The 25,269-nt window shown below is 35.6% G+C and overlaps 2 protein-coding genes across 3 annotated transcripts; both read right to left on the bottom strand.

Moving 5' to 3' along the window:
* Positions 1–738: 738 nt before the first annotated feature.
* LOC141652625 (E3 ubiquitin-protein ligase SIS3) lies at positions 739–6,207 on the bottom strand. Its single transcript, XM_074460170.1, has 10 exons — positions 5,611–6,207; positions 5,388–5,426; positions 4,927–4,993; positions 4,770–4,843; positions 2,708–2,846; positions 2,520–2,612; positions 2,208–2,273; positions 1,803–1,922; positions 1,481–1,594; positions 739–1,349 (listed from the first exon to the last, which is right to left on the bottom strand). The coding sequence occupies exons 1-10, from the start codon at positions 5,637–5,639 to the stop codon at positions 1,002–1,004; spliced, it is 1,089 nt and encodes a 362-aa protein (XP_074316271.1). The 5' UTR covers positions 5,640–6,207; the 3' UTR covers positions 739–1,001.
* A 14,740-nt stretch (positions 6,208–20,947) lies between these two features.
* Positions 20,948–24,814, bottom strand: LOC141651991 (polyamine oxidase 1-like). 2 transcript variants are annotated; one of them, XM_074459668.1, is made up of 9 exons: positions 24,670–24,814; positions 24,297–24,549; positions 23,183–23,329; positions 22,847–23,090; positions 22,617–22,760; positions 22,363–22,512; positions 22,010–22,264; positions 21,659–21,740; positions 20,948–21,162 (listed from the first exon to the last, which is right to left on the bottom strand). In XM_074459668.1, exons 1-9 carry the CDS (start codon positions 24,722–24,724, stop codon positions 21,113–21,115), a joined length of 1,380 nt encoding a protein of 459 aa, XP_074315769.1. In that variant the 5' UTR covers positions 24,725–24,814; the 3' UTR covers positions 20,948–21,112. The 2 variants fall into 2 exon arrangements, with proteins under 2 accessions (XP_074315769.1, XP_074315768.1); XM_074459667.1 differs by having other exon boundaries at positions 24,400–24,549; positions 24,670–24,773.
* Positions 24,815–25,269: the final 455 nt, after the last annotated feature.

Here is a 25,269-nt window from a genome sequence, read left to right as displayed (position 1 = left end):
ACGGAAAGTTTCACTGGTCTGGAGAAAACTGCATTGCGGCATATGACCCTTTCTGCAAACCTCTGCAGTGTGATCTCATTCCGTTCCCAGCAATGAATTCGCTCGAGATTCATCTCACTGGTTACTTCACGTTGAAAGAATTTGAAGGGAGTCTGAGATTAGTGAAATCAATTACATACGAAAGACTCGTGGCGTGGGATCTTGTGGATTATGGCAATAAGGTGTGGGTTAAAAATGTCGATGTTGGCTATTATGGTGATCAAGACCGCTTTCTGGTGTTTAAGTCCTTTGTCGGGGCCGACGGTGCTGCAAAAGATAAGGCTTACTTCTTAGATTACCCTGCAACAATCATTCTCTTAGATGTCGAAAATAAATCCTTCCAACATTTTTATCAACAAAGTAACTTCGACAAGCGTACATATATGCAGTCGGTCGAGCCATTCATATCAAGCCCATGGCCGACTCCTGTTCCAAGGTTAAAAAACGGAAATAGATAGGTTTTCTTCGGAAGTCACCTGAAATTTTTACCAGTTTGCGATCTCCTACAGAACAATTTATTTACGAAAACTTTTTTTTGGTGTATACTATCAAAGTCAATATTATAGAGGCGGAAAAAATAAATCAAATTTCCAGTATTGACAAGGACTTGGGAAAATGAGATAGCGCCAGCCAAAATAAGAAACATAAACCAATCAATGGTTTAACAAAACCAGCATTAGATCACGAATTCACGATCATAAACCAGCATTAAATTGCTTGACTGTATACCGACAATTCCATACAAGGTTTTGTAATCCCGAAAACATAACCAGGATATCCTATGTACATTTTAATTTGATTAAGAGTCGGTTCGATATTTCAGCTAATTGCTCGAATTTAGAATGTTTGTTCCTTTTCATCTACAAAAGTCAATTTCAGACTCCCTGCAAATTTCTAATCTTTCCTTCTCATATGCAATTTAGGTTTAGTATTGTCAAAAAATATCACGAACCCGAATTTCCCTAATGAGAGGTTGAAGAGGGAACATCAACAATATGCTCAGGTCCCGGATTCTCAGGAACTTGAAGGGCACCTTCAGATCGGCCATTCACGGATCGTACAGGCTGCAAGAAACCCTGTAGCCTTAATCGATATCTTTGGCTCGGGGTTTGGCCTCTGACTGATTGGGTTGCAGTCACCACGGTCGATGAGGGTCGTTCCCTTTCTGAGTCAGGTCGGAGGTTGGATAAGGCGCTGAGGTCCAGATTTGGGAAGACGGAACACCGACACCGGGGACATTTCACGTTTAACCGGAGCCACTGATCAATGCATTCTACATGGAAGTTGTGAGCACATGGCAGGCCTCGAACCTGTCAACCCATAAAACAGGTAATTATAATTTACAACAAACAATAGTAAGCGAGCTAATTTAATGAAACATTAGGAAACGTCTCTACATCTGTCTGATTGGAAATCAGCTACTAATGAACAACATTAATACCTCATTCCCGACATGAAATTCCTCGAGGCAAATAGGACATTCACTGCAGTCAGTTGGAACAGCCTTAAGCATAAACTTTGGAAGTTCTTGAATGAGAGCCTCCACTGCTTCTCGCTGCATGTAAAGAATAACGAACTTTGACTATCACAAAAACCGCTACTAATAAATAAAAAATGTTGGTTTAAATTCTTGTCAGAAAAAAATATGTTCTTAGAATCTCAGGTGCTCGCATTACCAAAACAAACATGCTTATTCAGGATTCTAAAAACTTGAAAGAAAAATCGGAAAGGAAATAAGACGAGAGGGGAAGAAAAGGGGGCACCTGAGCTGTAGTCAAGTAAAGTCCAGGTTGGTATGCAGCAGCATCCTGGCCCATTCCTCTCATCTCCTGCCCAGCAGCTTCAAAAGCCCAATCAGGTACCCTAATCATGTCGACTAAAACCTGAAAATACCGTATTATTAGTAACTTCTCCTACAAGAAGCAGAATATGGGGGGAAAAGAAACGCATAAAGACCAAAGCATAAAGGAGGAAGAAATATCGGGTGGGAAAACCGCCCATTTAACCAAACATTGATTAATATATGCCGAATCATTTACAAAAGATGTCAAACTACGGTATCGCCTCTTTACCCCAGTAAGTACTGTATATCAAGGACAGTAGACAAAAAAAAACGTATTCGTAGGATAACTACTTGACATAGAATAGTGCACAGGAAGAGTGATTACCCCAAACTCCGAAATAGGAATTCCCTGCTGAACTCGTACCATGTGAGCTTTTCTTCTTGCCAGCCACTGACCACATAAAAATCGAATGACCGAATGAGTATGAAACAAACTATAATAGAAACTAGAATTAAGAATCTTTCCTACTACGCGACTGTAAACAGTAGGATAAACTCCGGCCTTCTCACCTAATTCTTTACGTGTTTCTTATATGGAAATATTACGCGATTCTGTACATTTCTTATTTACCAATTTCAGATGTTGAGAATATGTCGTCTATGGACTAAATAAATGACACCAAGGTTGGAGACAGACCTTCCCGAAACAAAAGAAAGCAATGCAGCCAAGTCCAGAATAACTAAAGAGCAACCAGATAAGGAAACCCCACTTCTGACCTTCTTCAGGTAACTGCACCAAAAAAAATACATTTTCAAACACATTACTTGATCACACACATTCAGACGATATAAGGGTAATACAAACAAATAGATGAAGTGACTCACGCAGTCCTTAGCTCTGGTGAACCACAGGGTTCCAATGACGGTCCATCCCCACAGAAAAGGATAGAGAAATAGAGAGAGGATTGAGAGCACGGCTACTCTACCACAAAAACGAGCATACCTCTGCTGCCTGCCAAAGTCCCTGAAACGTACAAAATGGGAAACAAAACATTACAAGAACTTCAGGCAGGGGATAAAGAGGTAAATCCGCTAAAATCACCATGTAATTGCTGACAGATTGAACCATGTAATTGCTGACAGATTGAGCCAACTGCAATATCAGACAAAAGGCAATCGTAGGCGAGATTGAAGAGAGGACAAAAGGGGAAAGTTCCATAAATAAGCACGTGACAAAAGGGAATCGTAGGCGAGATTGAAGAGAGGACAAAAGGGGAAAGTTCCATAAATAAGCACGTGACTAAGTAAAATGGGCATGCCTTTTTCAACACCATTTGATGAATTCGAGGAGTGCATTAACGAAATTTCAGAACCAAACAAATATTCTTGGGAGCTAAAATTAACCTTAGATTTCATGCATGGATGCATATATTTACAGATGCAAACATTGCAGGTTATGTACCCATTTTCAGCACACCTACAATCAGCAGTCCATGAGAATTCTTCAGCGTCTCATTCTACGTGTTATGAATCTAATAAAGTTACTATCCAAAATAGCCCCATCTTGACTATCCAAGCGGCAGGCTTCCTTAGTCATTGAGAACTTCTATTTCTAATGGAGCCAAAGATTCAGAATTTTTTGTTTAAAATTTGATAAAATGAACCACAATCGCTCATTTAAATGTATGTGCTTCTTGTACTATGCATTTACAATAAAGTTACATGAATCTCAGAAAAAAAATTATGAGTCATCCTGGAGCGATTTGATTGTATTCATCATAAGATAAGGTTGCACAGATTTAACCCGATTTCACTGCCATACGCAAGGGGATTTGAGGCATTAGGGAAGTATTGCTGTTGCCTAGTTTAACATAAGACTTGAGGAGAAAAAGGTGCCAAATTGAACAGATTGAAACTACATTTTTGACATAAGTCGGTTCAACAAGTGACATAATACTCGAGATCATGAAATCTTACATAAATATAAGCGGATAATGTCGATTCCAATGAGACAACCATCCTATAATACGTCCAAAAGGATAATTTTGAGTCCAATTATGACAAATAAACTTAATGATAAATGGTAAACCATTCATCTTGTTTCAGTATCCCTTTATTTTATCAAATTGTCGGGAAAAGGGGCTTAATCCGTCAAGTGTTCTAGATTTCTATCGGACTACAGAAGATAAGTGGAAACATCTCCGCGTATCAGGCTAGAATTTAACGCAAAGTTCCCATGATAGTGTGTGTATTACTCAGTAATCCCTTAAAACACGCAACACAAAAAGAACTGCAATATTGGGTCTATAAGAGGCCCGTCTTTGCCTAGGGCACTCCTCGATTCTATGCAACTAATGCCCCTTTTAAAACTAAGTTTACCATATTTAATTAAAAAAAATTCCAACATGGCAACTTCTACCTATCAACTATCAAAAATACAACTACCCTCTATATTGACATATTAAGAACATATACGTGTTTACAAGTTGTGCCTATAAGAGGCGCATCTTTGCGCCTCTATGCAACTCGTGCCCCTTTTAAAACAAAGTTTAGCATATTTATTCAAAAAGAAATTCCAACATGGCAACTTCAACATATCAAGCATCATAAATACAACTATCCTATAATAAGTCCGGAAAGGAAAATGTCAATTCTAGTGACGACAAATGAACTTATTGTTGAAAGGTAAACCATTCAGCTTGTTTGCAATATCCCTTCAAATTATCTAGTTGTCCGGGAAATGGGGTTGGTCCATCAAATGATCCAGACTTAGGGCAGAGTTGCGATGATAGGGTGCATATCAGGCTAAAACTTAGGGCAGAGTTGCGATGATAGGGTGCATGTGTACCAATCAGTGCTCACTTACAGACAGAACATAGAACAATCTGCCATATTGACATATTCTCAACAGAAACGTGCTAACAAACAGCAAAAAAAAAGTGCTTACAATCCCATTCCAGCAGCTAGTCCATTATCCACAAACATCAGAAGCCGAAACAAGAAAACCGCTGTGTAATCAGCCTGTACAATGAAACTAGGTTAATCACATTACTAATACAGAAGCAACCCAGTTGAAATCAAACAACGACGAGTCGGAAACCCACCACTATCCATATGTGCAAAGGATATGTGCAAAGATGATACCGCTTCCAGTTAACCGCCACTATAATTCTGATATCATTCTTGTCAAGGAACACTAATTCAATGAAGCATTGACCAACACTACAAGTTTACACCTTTCTGACATGGATCCAAATATTCAAACAGAATTCAACATTAATTTCATCACAAGATGATACCTTTTGACCAATTTCACAACACAAAATTCAGCCTAAATACACTCAACGATTTTTTAACCAAAAAGATGACAAGATTAAACAAAATTCTAACCTAATTTCAAAACAAAACAAAAATTGGTGAAATTCTTCATAAAGATCATGAACAAAGACTAAATTTTGACTCAAACCCACAACACAAAACACACAAATTTCACCAAAAAGGATAAAAATTGGACAGAAAATAATCACAAAAGATTAAAAAAAAATGTAGCAAAATAAAAGGATACACACTTGTGGCAAGCATTGACAAGAAGAACCCATCATACCTACAAAAAACAAAGAAAACATCAAAATTATTAGAAACCCATCAAGGTAATCAACTCAATAATCAAAGAATAATACATTTTGCTTTTGTCTTATCTATCTTATTTGACCCGTTTAAGTTTAAAACGAATATGTCCGTTTAAACAAGAATTTATAATCAAAGAAAAGGGTGAAATCAAAAATTACCATTTGAAATCAACCCCTCTGATAGCCATGAAAGCAAGAATTGGGGGAAAGTGTATAAAACCCTAGAATATATAGAAATTGAGAGAAATGTAGAACATTTGAAAGGAATAATAATAAAAAAAGGGTGTGTGTGAGTAGTAACAGTAGGTAGGTTGGTTGAGTGTGGTGTTGGTATAAACTGAGTCAGAAAATCTGTAAGATTTTGGCCTGTTTTTTTTTTTGCAGGAGATGGGTTGAAAAGTGAAGTCAAGAAAAGATGGAATTTTTGGGAAAGTTGAGAATTTGTGTATAATTAAGGATTTGATATGTGATCAAATATCAATGGGTAGTATTTTGTGAGGGGAAGGTGGTGGTTGTTTATCGGGTGAGTAAAATTGAATATCTGATACGGTTTAAGTGGATATAAAATGAGTTGGAAGCAATTTTTGGAATGGGATTGAATTAAAAAGGGAAATAAAGAAAAGATGGAATTTTGGGAAAGTTGAGTAATTAAGGATTTAAGGAATTATTAATGGTGTGTTTATTTATGTGGATTAATATGTGTTTTGTGAGTTGGAGGTGGTGGTTGTGGTTTACTTGTTGAAGTGAGGAAAGAATGAAGAGGTCAAACATCAGTCATGTTGTGTGATGTAATGTTGCTTGTTTCAATTGCGTGATTTGTAAGCTCTTGTGACTTGTCATTGTGTGAGTCATGTCTAGTTTATGAAGGATCGTGGTCATGGTTTGACATATGAGACTTGAGATTTATGTTATGATGTGTATACTCAATTATAGACATGACAAAATCGACTCTGCTCGAATGTTCTGATTTGAGACCCGCACTCAAAATCTGAGCTTGACTTGAATTCGAATTGACGAATCTAATAATAACCCGACCCAGCTTTATTGTTGCACACAGCACCCTAATTATTATCCATAAATAACTTAATAATAGTTAACTGATAGCGAGGTTTTGTCGCACTCCCCCGATCAAACAAATAACTCAACTAATGTAGTAGGGTAGTCGAGGTCGAATCCACAGGGAGCATGGGTGATTACTAATTGTCTATATTCTTATGCTTAGCTAAGTCGGAAATATTTGGATGAGTTTAAAACTAAACAACTAAACTAAATAAAATAAAATAAAATGCAAATTAACAAAAGATGATAAATGAGTAAGAGAGGATTAAAATTGTAAATCAAATGAATAAAAGGCCTAGAACTCGGTTCTCCCACAACAATTCGTAATTCCACATACTAATTCCCTAGGCTAATCACTCGGGTAGACAAGTAAGGAGGAGATGGCTCTAATTCGCCTAAGACCCCCCTCTCGGGTTCGAAGTAGGACACTAGCACTACCCACCAACCCCCCTCTCGGGTTCGAAGGTAGGAATCCCTAACTCAACACCCAACAACCCCAAAATCATGCACAATTCCGAGGAGGTCAAGAAATCGGTCAAGGTCATTAAGTACCCATCGTTTTCCGGGTCATCCCACTCCCTCTCTCAAGGGTCGATTTCAAACGCTAATTTAGAGGTGCCCTACCCGGTTCTCCCTTTCGGTCTCAACCTAGGTTAGCAATAGGGTCGAATTCCGGGTATCCAAATCACAACCTAACCAACTCTCGTTGGTGGACAAGGGTCATAAATCGACTCTACCCAAAAATCGGTCCATAAGTCAAGTCATTCCTCTAAACTACCCTCACCAATTTCCCCAAATAATTAGCCTTTATGAGATTCAATTAGTGAAATTACTCATATTGGGTCAAACCGAGTCCTAGTGGAAGACTACTCACTAATCATGTTCCTAATTGCAAGAGAAACAACAAAGATGGAAACTTTATGCATAATCATGATGGAAGTACAAATTCTATTACTAATCATGCAACAATCCAACTTAAATTATAAGGAAAGACAATTTAATTCAAGAAACAATGAAGATTAAACTAAAGGCACAAACTTTAACTCAATAAACACAAAGACTCAATCTTTAACACAAGCAACTCAAAGACTCAATCTTTAACATGAGAAATTCAAAGATTCAATCTTTGAGAGCAACAACAATGGAAAACAAAGAAAAGATGAACAAGAAAGAGAATAGCATCAATTAAACAACAAGAAGTCTAACATGAACAATTAAACAAGAATTAAGAGAAAAGCAAAATGTAAACAAATGAAATTAAAGAGAGAAATAAGAGTAAAGAATTATACCAATAACATGGGAACTTTGAATTGATGGAATGAAGAACTTCGATAAACAAGAGATTGATTAAACTAATTAAGTAATGATTACAAATTTTATTGAAGAAATATTGAAAGAGAAATATTTAGGGTTCTACAAATATTGAGAGAGTAAGATAGACTAATTTCTAATCTAATTGGTAGTCTCCTTTCTAAGGTAAGGTAATGTGTTAATTTATATAGTCTTCTAATTACTAAACTAATAATAATAATAATAATAATAATAATAATCACTCTCCACCTAACCATTTAACCAAGACACACGACAATCCCCCAAAGTAACCCCCAGCTTTTCAATTCTCTTTGTCTTCTTCTGCAAAAAGCTTCCTCCAAGATTGTACCCGACCGGGTAACATTACACCCGACCGGGCATCACCTTCACCCGACCGGGTATAATTAACTCCTTCGGCCGCACGATTCACCCGGTAGAATCAATTAAATCCCCAACTTGATTTCTTCTTCCTTCTTCCTTAAAGCATCGACTTGCAATTCAACTTGGGTTTCGATGCCGCAATCGAGTCATGGCGACTCGATCTGGGATCATTTCTGGGCTGCTCAATTAAATTGAGATCGGTTCTGGGTTAATGCAGGGAAGAGGAGCACGGGTTGGTGGTTGATATGGTGGCTTGATTGTAGTGGTGATGGTGAACACAAGGCGGAAACGGAGTCGTTGCTCAAGCCATAGCGAATCCATGGTGATTTGATGGTGAGTGAATATTGAAGGGTCATTATGATTGAAGGAGATGGTAGCAATGGAATGAGATGGGACGGTAATGGTGGTGAGTAGTATTTGGTTTAATTGGTGACGGAGGTGAGCTGTGCTTGAATGTGAAAGGTGGAGGATAAAGAATGGTGATGCGAGGTTGATGATGAAGATGCAGGGGACGGGGATGAAGGAGGTGATGGGGTGGAATTTGTGATGTAGCAGGTGGGCTATGTTGTTGAATTGAAAATTGGTGTTTGAAGATGATGAACTCCAACGAAAGACGAGCAACAAAAGGGATTTGGAATTTGGAATAAACAAAAGTCAACTCCAATTCATTACTTTTGCTTTGGACCCTTATTCATTTGATTACGGTCAAACTTGATCCGTCGTCTTGACTCACTTTATTTAACCCGCTTCTTATCTTCTTCGTACCTACATATTATTATAATAAAGTAATATTAATACCAATGTTAAATAAGAATTCGACTAATTATTAATTCTAGCTAACACGACTAATTATTATAAATTAGTAATTAAATGAACTATTTAATCGATTAAGAATGCAAAAACGAGTTGGAATAAGGTATAAATGAGGGGCAAAAACGCGACTGAAATCCTACTTATCAAATCTCCCCACACTTAAACCTTACTCGTCCTCGAGTAAGCTCATTAAATAAACTAAGATCCTGAATATAAAAGGACTAACTAAACTACTAATATCCGATGAGAGGCAATTAACGGGCCTTCTCCGTCCCTTCAACTCACAACGAAACACAATGAGGTATGTGCTCCCTTGCAAGGCAAGTGGGGGCTTGCGGAAAATTACGACACATCCAACATTAAGCACAATGGATGCATCAACAAAAAGTCAAACCGCTTTCCTCATCTAAGCGGTCGTTTTGATTTCAAAAATTAAATAAAGAGAGTCATTAGTGGAGGATGTCATCTCCGGGTCTTACCAAGGTGTCAACTCCCTAATTCTAGCTCAAGTAGCCAAAATTGACAACACAGGGTGCCTAAGAAACAAATTCTAGGCGGGAAAGGGGAAGTACTTCGCTATACTCCCAAGAATGACACGACACACGCATGCAAGATTCGACTCCATATCAAACCTTTGACCAAAAGGAGACCAAAGCCCGACTCTCACGGGTTTCACTAGTCACTCAAATGAAAGAACGGGGTGATTTTTGTGACAAAAAGTAGCCAAAATCACTCTCCTAACTCGACTTGCGAAGCATGCCCGCAATCTAATATGGTACTCTATCCAATATCCGCAAGAGAAATGCCAAATGATGCACATACAAGAGAGACAACCGGGTTGTAATGGGGCTTGGGTTCGGTGAAAAGAGGTTGGTGCAAGCACCGTTTTTAGGAAATGTGGGGCTAAAGATCGAGTAGTCGCCACATCTAACTAATTCACTAAACTCAACCAATAATGCAAATGAATTCCTTCACAAAATATGACAAGATTGTCATTTCCAAAAATTATTCAATCCTCTTCAAAACAAACTCAATTTGCAAATTACCACCCCTTTATTTGAGACAATAATATACATTCTTTTCTTTTTGCTTTTTCATTTCATTTTTCTCTTTTGCTATTTGTTTTTCTTCTTCATTTTTTTTCTTTTCCTTCACTTGTAACCTCCTCAACAATTGAAAAATTGGCCAACCATCAAGCTTCATTTCACTTTTGTGATATTTAGGACCGTTCACCTCAATAAAAATCAAATTTCCTACCCAATTATATACTCCTCCAACAACTACAAAGACGAACTACTCAACAAGGTGAGATGTTTATGGAATGTAGTTATTTTATTGGCAATTGAAATGACAAGGCTTAGGCACAAAATGGGTTAACAAAAGGAAATAATTGACTCAAGGGCATAACAAAAGCTTATTTGGCTATTGTGAGGTTACTTTATTGAACAAAATTGTCTCAATATACACATCTACACTTCTACGGTAAGGAATGAGCACCATACTTATGCGTTTTGACATGACATACCACGTAAGGAGAACTACTCTCATGACCTAAACGGGACCGGTTTGATGGACCGGCCATAAGGAGGCTCTATCCTCACATTTTAGTAGCTATATCGGACCTAGGTCAAGTCTCGGGCCTAATACGGTCTCACAAGGTGGTCGCAACTTGGTTGTTAAGCTAGACTTCCGGGTTTTTGCAAACAAAAACCCTAACATGTATCATCAAAAGGCACGAGCTATCAAGAGGGAAATGACACGGGCAAAACAAATTATCATCATTGGCAACATATGCCCTCCACATTAAGACTCCCTAAAAGCAAATTTTTACAAACGAAATGCAACATGTATGGATGCAAACTACACATATGAACAAGCTATGTGAATGCAAGAGTGAACACATATATACATGTCTAATCTAAATGCATACAAGTTCTAGTCCTAACAACACATCAACAACACAATCATATCCAAAACGATTCCCAAAGGGAACACCCACATCACATATCCCGTCCTCCTCCATGCTTATTTATACAAAAGGAAAAGGAAGGATAAAAGGGAAAGGATTGGAAGAATTTTACCAAACGTCTTCTCTGATGCTTGCATGTGTTGTCAATCAAATTGGTTAGAACAAATGCAATATATATAATATAAACAATGCAATATTTTTGAATTTTTGAAATTTTTGAAAATTTTTCAATTTTTAGGCATTTTTGTGATTTTATCAAATTAACAAGCAAATATATATACAAATATAAACAATATGCACAAAGTGGATATTTCCCTCCCCACACTTGAAATTTACATTGTCCTCAATGGAACAAAGTATAGGGAGAGAATGGAAAATTAAAGAACATATTTTGTGTTTTTCAAATTTTTCAAATTAAGAACATGTTTTTGTATTTTTGAAATATTCATTTTTTTGAATTTTTGAATTTTTTGAAAGAAAGGTACAATAAAATAAATAACATGTTTTTGAGATTTTTCAAATTTTTCAAATTTTTCAAATTTTTATGGTTTTTATATAATAAAATTAAAATGCAAGTAAAGTATAAGTAAGGGAAGAGAATAAATACAATTTAGTGGTTATTGAGGGACTCCACCAAACCTCTCATGCAAAATTGTCTTGCTTGAATCTCCACTCAGTATGATCCATGTCACTCAAGGCACGGAGAAGACGGTCAAATGCTCTATCAAAACCTTCAACTAGAAACAAGGAATGCCAAGCTATAGAAAACCGCACCCGACCTCTCTTCCAACGCTTCCTCCCATTCTTCCTCTTGCTCCTCTCGGTATTGTTTCTAGGATCCTCTTGGTGTATAGGATCCTCAATTTCAATGTAGTGGCTAGAAGGAGAGAGAGACGGAATCTCATAGACCTCATAGAATGAGGAAGCATCCTCATGGTCATCAAGACAAGGAGAGTGGTGAAGAATAAGAGGTGGAGGAGTCAACATCTCAACATTGAGGTTCATAATATCATCATTTTTATCCAAATTCTCTTGACTCTTCAATTGAACCGAATCACTACCAAAGATGAGAGCTTCAATTTCTTCCAAGCTAGACTCAAAACTACAAGGGTCGTAGTTTTTCTCATGGCTCCTCAACTCTCCCAAGATGGCAAGTTCGAATTCATCAACCTCCATTTCCCAACTTTTTCCTTCTTCCCCACACTTGTCATTGACAATCACTTCCTCTTCAAAGATTTCGGTAGGAGGTGGTAATGGGGAGTCTTCCTCATTATCATAAACATCCCAAATAGGGGCACCAAACTCTTCATAACTTCCCTCCCCAAACTTATCATTGTGCAAGGAGTCTTCATAAGTGTCCCATATGGGAGGGCCATGTTTATCTTCCTCACAACTCTTGGTATACTCCATTCCACCTCCATTAAGAGCCACCTCTAAGGCATCAATTTGAGCCTCCCAAGAATCATTTGAAGAGTCATCTAACCAAAACCCAACATCAAGTAATGATTTTGGGGAGTTCAAATACAATTCAATTTCCTTCATAATTTGAGGTTCAAACTCACTTTCCCTCAAATCATCTTCATTCAAATCTTCTTTCATATCAACATCCAACACATCCGCTCTATAACAAGAGTCACTCATAGAGGGAAACTTCATGGACTTGTTGATTTCAAACTCAATCTTCTAATGCAAAAAGCTTATACACTTGAAGGAGAGAGTTAGCAAGACAAACGGCACACCAAGGTGTGCAAAAACAACTAAGACTTAGTCTAAACTAGAACAAGACAACTAATATCATGCCAATGCTCCCCGGCAACGGCGCCATTTTGATAGCGAGGTTTTGTCGCACTCCCCCGATCAAACAAATAACTCAACTAATGTAGTAGGGTAGTCGAGGTCGAATCCACAGGGAGCATGGGTGATTACTAATTGTCTATATTCTTATGCTTAGCTAAGTCGGAAATATTTGGATGAGTTTAAAACTAAACAACTAAACTAAATAAAATAAAATAAAATGCAAATTAACAAAAGATGATAAATGAGTAAGAGAGGATTAAAATTGTAAATCAAATGAATAAAAGGCCTAGAACTCGGTTCTCCCACAACAATTCGTAATTCCACATACTAATTCCCTAGGCTAATCACTCGGGTAGACAAGTAAGGAGGAGATGGCTCTAATTCGCCTAAGACCCCCCTCTCGGGTTCGAAGTAGGACACTAGCACTACCCACCAACCCCCCTCTCGGGTTCGAAGGTAGGAATCCCTAACTCAACACCCAACAACCCCAAAATCATGCACAATTCCGAGGAGGTCAAGAAATCGGTCAAGGTCATTAAGTACCCATCGTTTTCCGGGTCATCCCACTCCCTCTCTCAAGGGTCGATTTCAAACGCTAATTTAGAGGTGCCCTACCCTTGGTTCTCCTTTCGGTCTCAACCTAGGTTAGCAATAGGGTCGAATTCCGGGTATCCAAATCACAACCTAACCAACTCTCGTTGGTGGACAAGGGTCATAAATCGACTCTACCCAAAAATCGGTCCATAAGTCAAGTCATTCCTCTAAACTACCCTCACCAATTTCCCCAAATAATTAGCCTTTATGAGATTCAATTAGTGAAATTACTCATATTGGGTCAAACCGAGTCCTAGTGGAAGACTACTCACTAATCATGTTCCTAATTGCAAGAGAAACAACAAAGATGGAAACTTTATGCATAATCATGATGGAAGTACAAATTCTATTACTAATCATGCAACAATCCAACTTAAATTATAAGGAAAGACAATTTAATTCAAGAAACAATGAAGATTAAACTAAAGGCACAAACTTTAACTCAATAAACACAAAGACTCAATCTTTAACACAAGCAACTCAAAGACTCAATCTTTAACATGAGAAATTCAAAGATTCAATCTTTGAGAGCAACAACAATGGAAAACAAAGAAAAGATGAACAAGAAAGAGAATAGCATCAATTAAACAAAAAAGTCTAACATGAACAATTAAACAAGAATTAAGAGAAAAGCAAAATGTAAACAAATGAAATTAAAGAGAGAAATAAGAGTAAAGAATTATACCAATAACATAAACTTTGAATTGATGGAATGAAGAAGCTTTATAAACAAGAGATTGATTAAACTAATTAAGTAATGATTACAAATTTTATTGAAGAAATATTGAAAGAAAATATTTAGGGTTACAAATATTGAGAGAGTAAGATAGTAAATTTCTAATCTAATTGGTAGTCTCCTTTCTAAGGTAAGGTAATGTGTTATTTTTTATAGTCTTCTAATTACTAAACTAATAATAATAATAATAATAATAATAATAATCACTCTCCACCTAACCATTTAACCAAGACACACGACAATCCCCCAAAGTAACCCCCAGCTTTTCAATTCTCTTTGTCTTCTTCTGCAAAAAGCTTCCTCCAAGATTGTACCCGACCGGGTAACATTACACCCGACCGGGCATCACCTTCACCCGACCGGGTATAATTAACTCCTTCGGCCGCACGATTCACCCGGTAGAATCAATTAAATCCCCAACTTGATTTCTTCTTCCTTCTTCCTTAAAGCATCGACTTGCAATTCAACTTGGGTTTCGATGCCGCAATCGAGTCATGGCGACTCGATCTGGGATCATTTCTGGGCTGCTCAATTAAATTGAGATCGGTTCTGGGTTAATGCAGGGAAGAGGAGCACGGGTTGGTGGTTGATATGGTGGCTTGATTGTAGTGGTGATGGTGAACACAAGGCGGAAACGGAGTCGTTGCTCAAGCCATAGCGAATCCATGGTGATTTGATGGTGAGTGAATATTGAAGGGTCATTATGATTGAAGGAGATGGTAGCAATGGAATGAGATGGGACGGTAATGGTGGTGAGTAGTATTTGGTTTAATTGGTGACGGAGGTGAGCTGTGCTTGAATGTGAAAGGTGGAGGATAAAGAATGGTGATGCGAGGTTGATGATGAAGATGCAGGGGACGGGGATGAAGGAGGTGATGGGGTGGAATTTGTGATGTAGCAGGTGGGCTATGTTGTTGAATTGAAAATTGGTGTTTGAAGATGATGAACTCCAACGAAAGACGAGCAACAAAAGGGATTTGGAATTTGGAATAAACAAAAGTCAACTCCAATTCATTACTTTTGCTTTGGACCCTTATTCATTTGATTACGGTCAAACTTGATCCGTCGTCTTGACTCACTTTATTTAACCCGCTTCTTATCTTCTTCGTACCTACATATTATTATAATAAAGTAATATTAATACCAATGTTAAATAAGAATTCGACTAATTATTAATTCTAGCTAACACGACTAATTATTATAAATTAGTAATTAAATGAACTATTTAATCGATTAAGAATGCAAAAACGAGTTGGAATAAGGTATAAATGAGGGGCAAAAACGCGACTGAAATCCTACTTATCATTAACCTGAAAATGATTGAACCCGAAATAATCCAACCCAATCGGACCCGAACTCTGCAAATCCGAAATTTGACTCCGGTCGAACCTAACTCAATTGACCTGTTTACCAAGCTTACTCAATTACTCATAGGTCATAGGAGTAGTGTGTCAGCTATCCACATCTAATTATGGACCAATTGTGTTGAGTTCAGCTCAGGTCTTGTTCAGGTTAAGAATTTGGGTCAAATCGCATCTAGTCAGGTCATTTTTAGGTTTATTATTATCAATTTTTTTATGGATAATGGTCATTTTACAGCAATAACACATTCAAATCGGATCATATTGGTTCAGGTCAATTCGGTTTATAAGTCATGCTCAGATCCTCAATTCGAGTGTCAGGATTATTCGGGTCAGGTATTGGTTCTGGTCAATTCAGTTACAAGTCATGCTCTGGTCCTCAATTCGGGTGTCAGGATTATTCGGGTCAGGTTATATCGATTTGGGTCAATTCGGTTTACAAGTTATGCTTGGATCCTAAATTCGGGTCTCATCAAGATTATTCGGGTCGGGTCCTTTGAACATGGTTAATTTTGTAAAAATTCCATCTTTCTTAGCGTGATCAAGGAAACTTGTTTGTTCGTTGTTCTGTTTCTTTTAGCACAAATTCTCATTGAAGATGGACATTATTCGTCACAAGCGGAAGACAGATAGTGCCCCTCTCACAATATGCAAGTGCCACTATCCATGAGATGATCAATTTTCCCCTCACTTGCCCTCCCACTTGCCTTATTGTGAGAGGGTCAATATCTGTCACAAGCTTGTGACGGATAGTGTCTGTCACAAGCACGACGCTTTGTTCTTTTAGAGCATTGATATGTTATACTGCTATAGCGAAGGAGTTACTATTTTCCCTGTTTACACGAAAGAAATGTATAAAAATTGGATGAATGAAGGGAGTGTTTAGCAAGTTTAATTAAGGGAGTAATAAAGTTAAAATGAACTAAAAAATGGAAGGAAGGGATAGAGGTTGGAGATGAAAATGGATAAAAATGGGGATAGTGTAATAGTCCCTCCATTAATGGAGTAATTGTTACTCCCCCTCCCCCCTCAAGTAATGCATTACCTCCGAGGTAATAATTCTTCCCTCACCTTCTCTTTTCAGTTTTCACCCTCCACAAACACCATTAACCACCAATCTCCTCTCATTTCTTCTTATTTTAGCTCTCAATTCTAGAGGTGGACAACATGGCGGGCCAGCCCAGCACAACTCGGCCCAGTCCGGTCTCATGGGTCAGATTTCAACAGCCCAGTCAGCACATGGCTCGACCCAGCCCGGTCAGCATTACGGGCTGTGCTAGTGTTGGATTTTTTCAGCCCAGCTCGGTTTTCAGCCCGTTTTTTTTTTAAAAAAAAAGAAAGTAACCAGCCCGGCCCGGCCTGGCACTATAGTGTTGTGCCCGGGCCTGTCCAAAAGCAGCCCAGCCCAGTCCGGTCCTATGATAGTGTCGTGCTAGTGCTGCTCTACCTCAGCCCGACCCGCCCTTGGCCAGCACCAGCCCAATGAGCACTTTTACTCATTACTCCCTTAATAATTAATCTCATTCCAAGAAAACCCTAAAAAGTAATTGAATGATCCTCTCAAGACTGAAAATAGGTCATTGGTTTAATCAATACATTTGTAATTTACGCTCTCGCTCTACGTAGTGATATCTATAAATACTATTAAAAGGCATCCTAAAAAGGCCAACTAGACAAAGCCACATGGGATGTGGAAAAGCCACATAGACATTCACATTGCCACGTTGGTTAAAATTGACACACGTCTACCCCCATCATTCTCCACGCAGACATCTATCTATACTATATAGTTAACAAGTTATTTATATAATTTAATTTAATTTCACATGGCATCAACATTTAATATTTTATACCCCATTAATTTCTATTAATTTTTATTGATTATTTAATTATTTATTAATTATTATTAGATTATTGATTATTTGATATATTTTTTTTTTTAAAATGAATGATTACTAAAAGTCCATACAAAAATGTCATTACATATTGTGTAACATACAAATAAAGAAAATCAAAATTAATAATTAGTATTCTTAAATAAAATGTATATATTCAAGATTTGATGAGCTAAAAAAACCAGAAAAATATGTAACTTACCAAAATTAACATTAAAGTTTCATAATTTACAATTATATTTCACATTTTAATTGAAATTTTGGAAGAGAACATATATGTTAGTGAATTGGTTAAATTTATTCATATTAACACAAAATCATAAAATTAAAGTATACATTTATTTATTTCTTTAAAATCCATATAATCATAATATTATAAAAAGGTTAACATTGAGTGTATTTTTAAATGACATATGATATAACCACATGATTTCAAGAAGCCATATTACAAGTCTCATCATATCATAATTATTTTCTTTTATGTTCCCTAATATTTATTCTTACAATTACAATATTAGAAAAAATCAAAGAAGACAATAAACTTTTTATCTTCTTCCACTTTAATACTTTATTCAATTCACCACAAGCATTTAACTATACTTTTCATCTTCTTTCTTCCTAACTCATATCTCAAGTTCTTTTATAATGATTCATATTTTTAATTTACCTTGATTTTTTTTTTTTAGAAATTTACTTTGAAACGTTTGATGATATTATGACTTCTTAATTACTACTTTTTTTTCTTGAGATGATAATGTCTATTCCATGAGCACAATAATAGGCATGCATTTTTATTATAATTTTTTATTAGCCTACAACTCATTCGTTCTTCTCATGTTCTCTAATATAAGATTTTACTATATTGGTCAAACTCATTTGATAATATTTTAAATATACTCGGTATATCTTATGCAATATTGTAGTTCATGTACAATTAATTTTGGCATAATACTAATTTGTACAATTGATTGAATTTTCAGGAGCATAACATACTTGGAGATCAATACGTGCAAATGACAATCGACAAGTATGTGGATTTTTTAAGAGGTAGCATGATGTTTCTCATTTTTTTCTTGAATTTTTTTTTTTTTGGAGATTTTTCTATTTTAATTATTAATACAAAACTCATTTGATAATATTTTACATATACTCGGTATATCTTATGGAATTTTGCATTTCGTGTACAATTGATTGAATTTTTCAGGAGCATGACATACTTGGAGATCAATAAGTGCAAATAACAATCGATAAGTATGTGGATTTTGTAAGAGGTAGCATGATGTTTCTCATTTTTTCTTGGAAATTCTTTTTTTTGGAGATTTTCCTATTTTAATTATTAATACATGACAATCGGTGAGTACACAACACAATTTAAGAATTATCAATTTTTTTATTTCGGATATTAGTTCAATATCGCTTAACACGATATTTGATGTTGGAGGATGTGTTCATATGGATGATCAAATCTGAAGCCCTTGAATGGAGTAATCACAATATTGAGGATGTATTTTTATGTCGTTGATCATTTTAATTGATATTAGCCTATGTATTTTTGTTTCAATAATTATGCTAAGGTTTTTAGCCTATTAGTTATTCTTGGCCTTTTAGTTGTAGTAATAATTTCGACACAACATTGATGGATAAATCACGATATTTGATGTTGGAGGATGTGTTCATATGGATGATCAAATCTGAAGCTCTTGAATGGAGTAATCACCATATTGAGGATGTATTTTTATGTCGTTGATCATTTTAATTAGCCTATCTATTTTTGTTCCAATAATTATGCTAAAATTTTTAGCCTATTAGTTATTCTCGGCCTTTTAGTTGTAGTAATAATTTCGACACAACATTGATGGATAAATCTTACAAGAAAAACAAAACCATCAAATGATAATTAAATTTGAAATGGAGAGACACGTATTCAATGTATTCAATTACTATATTAGTCTTACCTCATTCACTTTGTTAGCCTATTTTTCTCTTACCTATTGAAGGAGAAAAACTTGACCGTCTTTGGTAAATTGGCGGTTAAGAAACTCATCAATCTTCTGAGCACCAATATCTTGAAGTTACATAATACATAACCCATGTATAAGTATTAATCATTGATTTCTATATAAACAAATGATATCTATATACATATAATTAGACTATTTAGTTTGAGTATGTTGAATTGAGAATACAAATCATTACTGAATTTACGAGTCAGCATAAATCATGAATCATCAGAGCAATGAGCAACATCATCCGTTCACCATATACATTCAAAAAAACTCTCTATTAAATTCTTAAATCCCATTAATTTACTAGGTTGTTAATAGGGGAGAACAAGAGTTATTCATGATTAGATTTTTTTTTTGTATCTCTTACAAAGACCCACATTTTAACGACAAATACAATGCCTCTATTCGGCTATTCCCCACTAATCTCTTATTATTATTATTATTATTATTATTATTATTTTATAGGGAGGTGCGCGCAGCTTTCATTAAAATAAAAATAAAAATTTACATGAAATTGGTGGGGAGCCGAGATACAATCTGAGCTCCCACACCCTTAGCAATAGCAAAGCTAAGTCTAGTAAAAATGTAAGCGGCCACCCGAGCTCCCGCATCCTGAGATACCGAGAATTTCTGGATCCGCTTGAGCAAGGCAACAGCATTCGAACCCAGCTCCCCAAGTGAAGAGAAAGAGAAGGGTAAGAAACCATAACCCGCTACCGCACACAAATCCCCATACTTAGCACACTTTCGCCGAAAGCAAAGATCGGTGACAACCCGGCCCCTACCCAAAATCTGCCAAACCAGTCCGAGTCAAGGGTGAAAAACCTGTCAGGTCGACGCACACATCACGCCCCCTGTCCCAAGAATAAAGCAATAAATCCGCGGGACGAAGAGAGCCACCATGTCCATCAACCAAACCGATATCAACCTCCTTCCCCGCAGTAATACCAGATCTATAGCAGACGTCGAAAAGAGTGTCCCGGACAAGGTTATGCCGATGTTTAACGCCCACAATGACAAAGACAAGAAACAACGTGGTCCCCAAAAACATCCTCAGCAAAAACCCGAGAGCAAGCCGGACAGGGCCTAGATTATTATTATTATTATTATTATTGTTGTTGTTGTTGTTGTTGTGGTTGTTGTTGTTGTTGTTGTTGTTGTTGTTGTTGTTGTTGTTGTTGTTGTTTATATTACCGTGTTATTATGTTCAATCTCATAATTTCCATCCTATTTTATCGCATACAATGTTTCCAAATCAAAATCTGTTTTATACAAGTAGTATTAACAGAAAAGGGAAATTTGTATAGGACCCGTGATTTTTCACGGGTTTCAAAACTAGTTGTACCTATTAAATTAGTCGCTTGACTTGTGGCAACGAGTAAACCAAAATCGATACAAATACGCGGTGGTTTATCTTTATTGTGTCGGACTTTATTGTATTAGGTTCCATTAATTTACTAGTTTCGATTAAGCATTCTGGTTTAGTAATGAAATAGATATTGAGCAGAAAATACAAACACCAACTAATCATGTGAAATTGAATTCAAAGTTATAGGATAAAAAGACATGGTTAGTACAAAATATATTGCATGAAAGTATAAATGTAGTTTGAAAAAAAGTATACAATAATAGATAGTTATGATGATAGATTGATAAAGATACAAAGTACTCTTTTGTATAATGCATATAAAATTATAAATATGAAGTCCCGAGATAATAACCCTATTATCATACATAATTCATACACCTTGTTGTAGATACTTGATTACTTCTTTCCCTGTGGTGCAACCTGCCAACAACAATTATAATATTGAAAATTGAAATAATTAACAAGTAACGAAATAAAGTAAAGATGTTGCTCAATTTCTTACAACCTTGATAAATATATCCCTTTTATTTTCAGCAATTATGTAAAATAAAATAAAACTTTAACATTCACCTAAATCTTTCCCAAAGTTCACTACAATCGCCACTTAAAATTGTATTTTTGAAAAATGAGTATATTACCATAACCTAAACAAACCATTTCATCATGAATTCAAAAATACATGATGCTCACTTTATTAATTTGGATGGACAATATATTTCGAATGTGACGATTTAATAAAATAAAATGAATTTAATTAAATAAAGGAAATAATTTTACTCATATATAATGCATTTATGTAGATAAAATATACTCTCTTCGTCCCGTTAATAGTTTACATTTGTTTTATTTCTCCCTCACAAAATTAAATAAATGTAAATTATTTAATGGAACACGGAGAGTAATCGAGCTAACATACCTGCATAATAAGCACCCTCTACACAACCAAAATGCTCAAGACTTGTGTGCTCCCCAGTAAAGTAGACTGGACCAATTGGTGCCTGAAAACGTTCACCATCATAGAAGTATCATATACGGAGTATCATACACTCCATACTTATATATTATATTCAGTTTTTTTAACGTGTGCCCTACTGACACACAATAAGAAACCATTTAAAGAAATATTTTTAAAATTCAATCATGAAAAATATTGTTAGAAAAACCGATATTTGAAAGTAAGGATGTGAATTTTCACCGGTTTAAGCCTAATGAAATCGAGTTAAAGACAATGAGAGTAGTTTATCATGTTAGGCGTTGTACAACTTACTTGAAGTTGTGCATGTTGTTGTGTAGTATAGTTAGGAGGCCAATTAGAGAATGCACCCTTGTAAAACTTGTTAGAATTCCATCTTGAAACAAAAATGTCCTCTGCTTCTGGTACACCGTCGCCATATATTTTTCTAAGAACCTCCATGGCTTCGATTTTCGTTTCCTCGTCGGATTGTTGCTCTATTCTCATTGATTCTTCACCCGATGTCATCACCATCAAAATGTTTGATTCGGGCATCTCGTTCTCGTAATGCTGCCAATTCGTCCATACAAATAAGAAACGTAAACATATATACTATAATCCGTAATTTTAAAAAAATGTACTGTAGCGAGTAAAATATTTATTAATACCTTCCAAATAGGATAATATCCGCGTCTTTCATGAGCGTAAAGAAAAAACTCGGTACCAGGACCGGTAGGCCAAAATGCGTAAGGAAATTTGAGGAATATCTTGGTAAACGATGCGATGCTAAATTCGCATATTGCTCGCCTTTTCCATCCCTATTTCACACACATATAATTCAAATAAGTTTATGGTGATATTAATTTGATAATTAGAGTTTAATAAAACAATTTGTAAACTTAAGATTAAATTTGAAATTTACCGGTAATTCAGGGTTGAATTTAATTAAGTTGTTTTGTAATACGCCTAGGCTAACCGAAACTATACAAACTTTTGCCTCGTATATTAATTCATCTTCTGTCTTAATTGTCACCCCATTGTCTGTGTAATATATTTCGCTGACTACCTGAAAACATATATTCACGTGAGCAAGTTTTCTAAGAGACTATCTGTTGATAAATTTATTAGCAGATATTTATTAAGATTTATTACCTGATTAAGTTTAACTCTGTTGTCATTAACAACTTCATTAGTATAAGTCAAGAATTGTTTTCCAAGAAGATGAACTAAACTCTCAAAACCTCTAGGATCAACAATAAAGTTTTGAGCATCTCCAAAATCATTGAACTCGCGTCGAGGTAACGTGTGCTTCAAGCTAGTAGCTTCAGGAGGCTCCCCATCCTCATAGTCATAATAGTAGTAATCAATCAACTTTTCCAATGGATTTGTGGGCATCCTACAAGATTTACATAATTTCATTTAACAAAAATATTAAACGTAAAACGAGGTTTAGTCAAATGAAGACAATATAAATACAATAGAGAGTACCAATTATACAAACGTTGCATATCAAGAATTGACATATCCTCTTGATTAGTTTCCTGGTTGGTTTCTGATAACTTCGCACCGAATTCTTGTATTGTTAACGCCTTGTCCATTGCCATCTCTACTTCATTTTCCTCGTATAATCCACCCCTAGTTAATCATTAATGAACTATTTACGGTTATAATCATGTTAATAATATTATTTTTACATTTTAACGATATTACTCCCTCTGTTTCAGTCATTTATTTGTCTTTTTTTTATTCCTTTTTAGGGATATTTTAATCAAAAATCAACAAATGACCGGGACTGAGCGAGTACTAGTTCAACAAATTAAAAGGCCAGACAACCAATTGAAGTCCCATTATTTTATTATGGTCCTAGTTATACGTACTACGTACTATTTATTGGTGTCGACATGAAATGCTCTATTTTTTTTGGGTGCGTAACATGGAATGCTCTTCACATCTTGTACATACCGATCAATCAATATGGTCATATATGGAATAACATAAAATTAACATACATATCTCATTTAAGCCAAACATGGCATTATTATCACCACGACGACAACAACAACACAAGATAGAACGTAATTTAGTAAAATAACTCAACTTTCTTTTTTGAATGATGAGGGAACTCGCAACGCTATTTTTGGTGCACAATTCCAAAATATACGTGATAACTTGTAAACCACAATAAAGCCTGAAGTCATATAACCCAACAAGATTACTTTTGATGAAAATTAAACCTGAGGCTAAGACCACGTGACCTAATTAAATTTTAATCACTAAACTCTAGCGTAACCCCTGTAAGCAAAATGAAATGACGAGACTTTGTTCACAAATATGATGAATACAAGCTCAAACTCTAGAAATATATATAGTCTGAAGTCATATAACCTAACAAGATTACTCTTGATGAAAATTAAATCTGAGGCTACGTTTTTTGCCTCACTCTACATGTGACGACCTAAGTTTTAATCACTAAACTCTAACTTGCATGTAAAATGAAATTACTCGACTTATATATGTTCACAAATATGATGAATACTAGTAATAAGTAATTAAAGGGAATTAAAGGGAATTAAAAATGTTAAAATGGGATATGATTATGTACTCTTGTTTATAAACATGTGAAGCAAGATGAGAGTAATCTGATAAAATGGTATTCAATTTAATTTTGTTTGCAGCTTCAAGGAGAGGACTACTGCAATGGGAACCTTCACCAGCATGTAGCCAATTTGCTCCCAATTCAACTACTTGTCCACCAAAATTAACTTTCTTCATTCTACCACCAATTCTTGATGTGCCTTCTAAAATTAATATATCTCTAATTCCATTATCATTAAGTGTTTTTGCCGCCGAAATACCTATAATTATAAATATGCGCAGTATAGTATAAATCAGTTTATTTACTCACTCAATTCAAATGAATTTAATACGTTATATGTGAGTTATATTTTAATCAAACGTATGAAAATTATTATTACCTGAGATACCCGCTCCAATGATGATGACGGAAACAGGCTTCGAAATGGAATCCATGTAGTTATATGTAAGATATATGAGAGTGACGTTGGTTTGATCAGTGTATGAAGAAATTAAATAGTGGAGTACTTCACTAGGTTGGTGTATATATGCAATTTTTGAACACTTATTTATGATGATGCTCCATCACCTAAAAAATACTCCTTTTAATAAAATGAATCTACCTCAATTAGATGCATTCATATCTAAAATTAGTAGATTAAGACAATTTCATATTACTATGAATTTCAAGTATTAACAAGTAATGCATTATCCCTACTAAGATAAATAGATAACATGTTTTAAAAGGAAAATAATTTAAAAATATATAACAATAATCCATCTTATTGGTGGTTTGCAATAATCACTCCATCCTATCAATAATCCCAATTAAATCCAACCTAAGCACTATACTTTTTTCTATTGCACTTTTACTGTCCTCTTTTCTTTTTAATGTTTATTCTAAATTAATTGTTCTTTTTCTAAAAGTGTGATTAGTATTTACACAATAAATTACTCATCAATTTCATTTTCTATCATCTTTTCTTAAATCTATCCAAAAT

Source organism: Silene latifolia, chromosome 4 (genome assembly GCF_048544455.1).
Source record: "Silene latifolia isolate original U9 population chromosome 4, ASM4854445v1, whole genome shotgun sequence".
NCBI classification, from domain to species: Eukaryota; Viridiplantae; Streptophyta; class Magnoliopsida; order Caryophyllales; family Caryophyllaceae; genus Silene; species Silene latifolia.
This window is presented reverse-complemented; position numbering and strand designations above follow the sequence as displayed.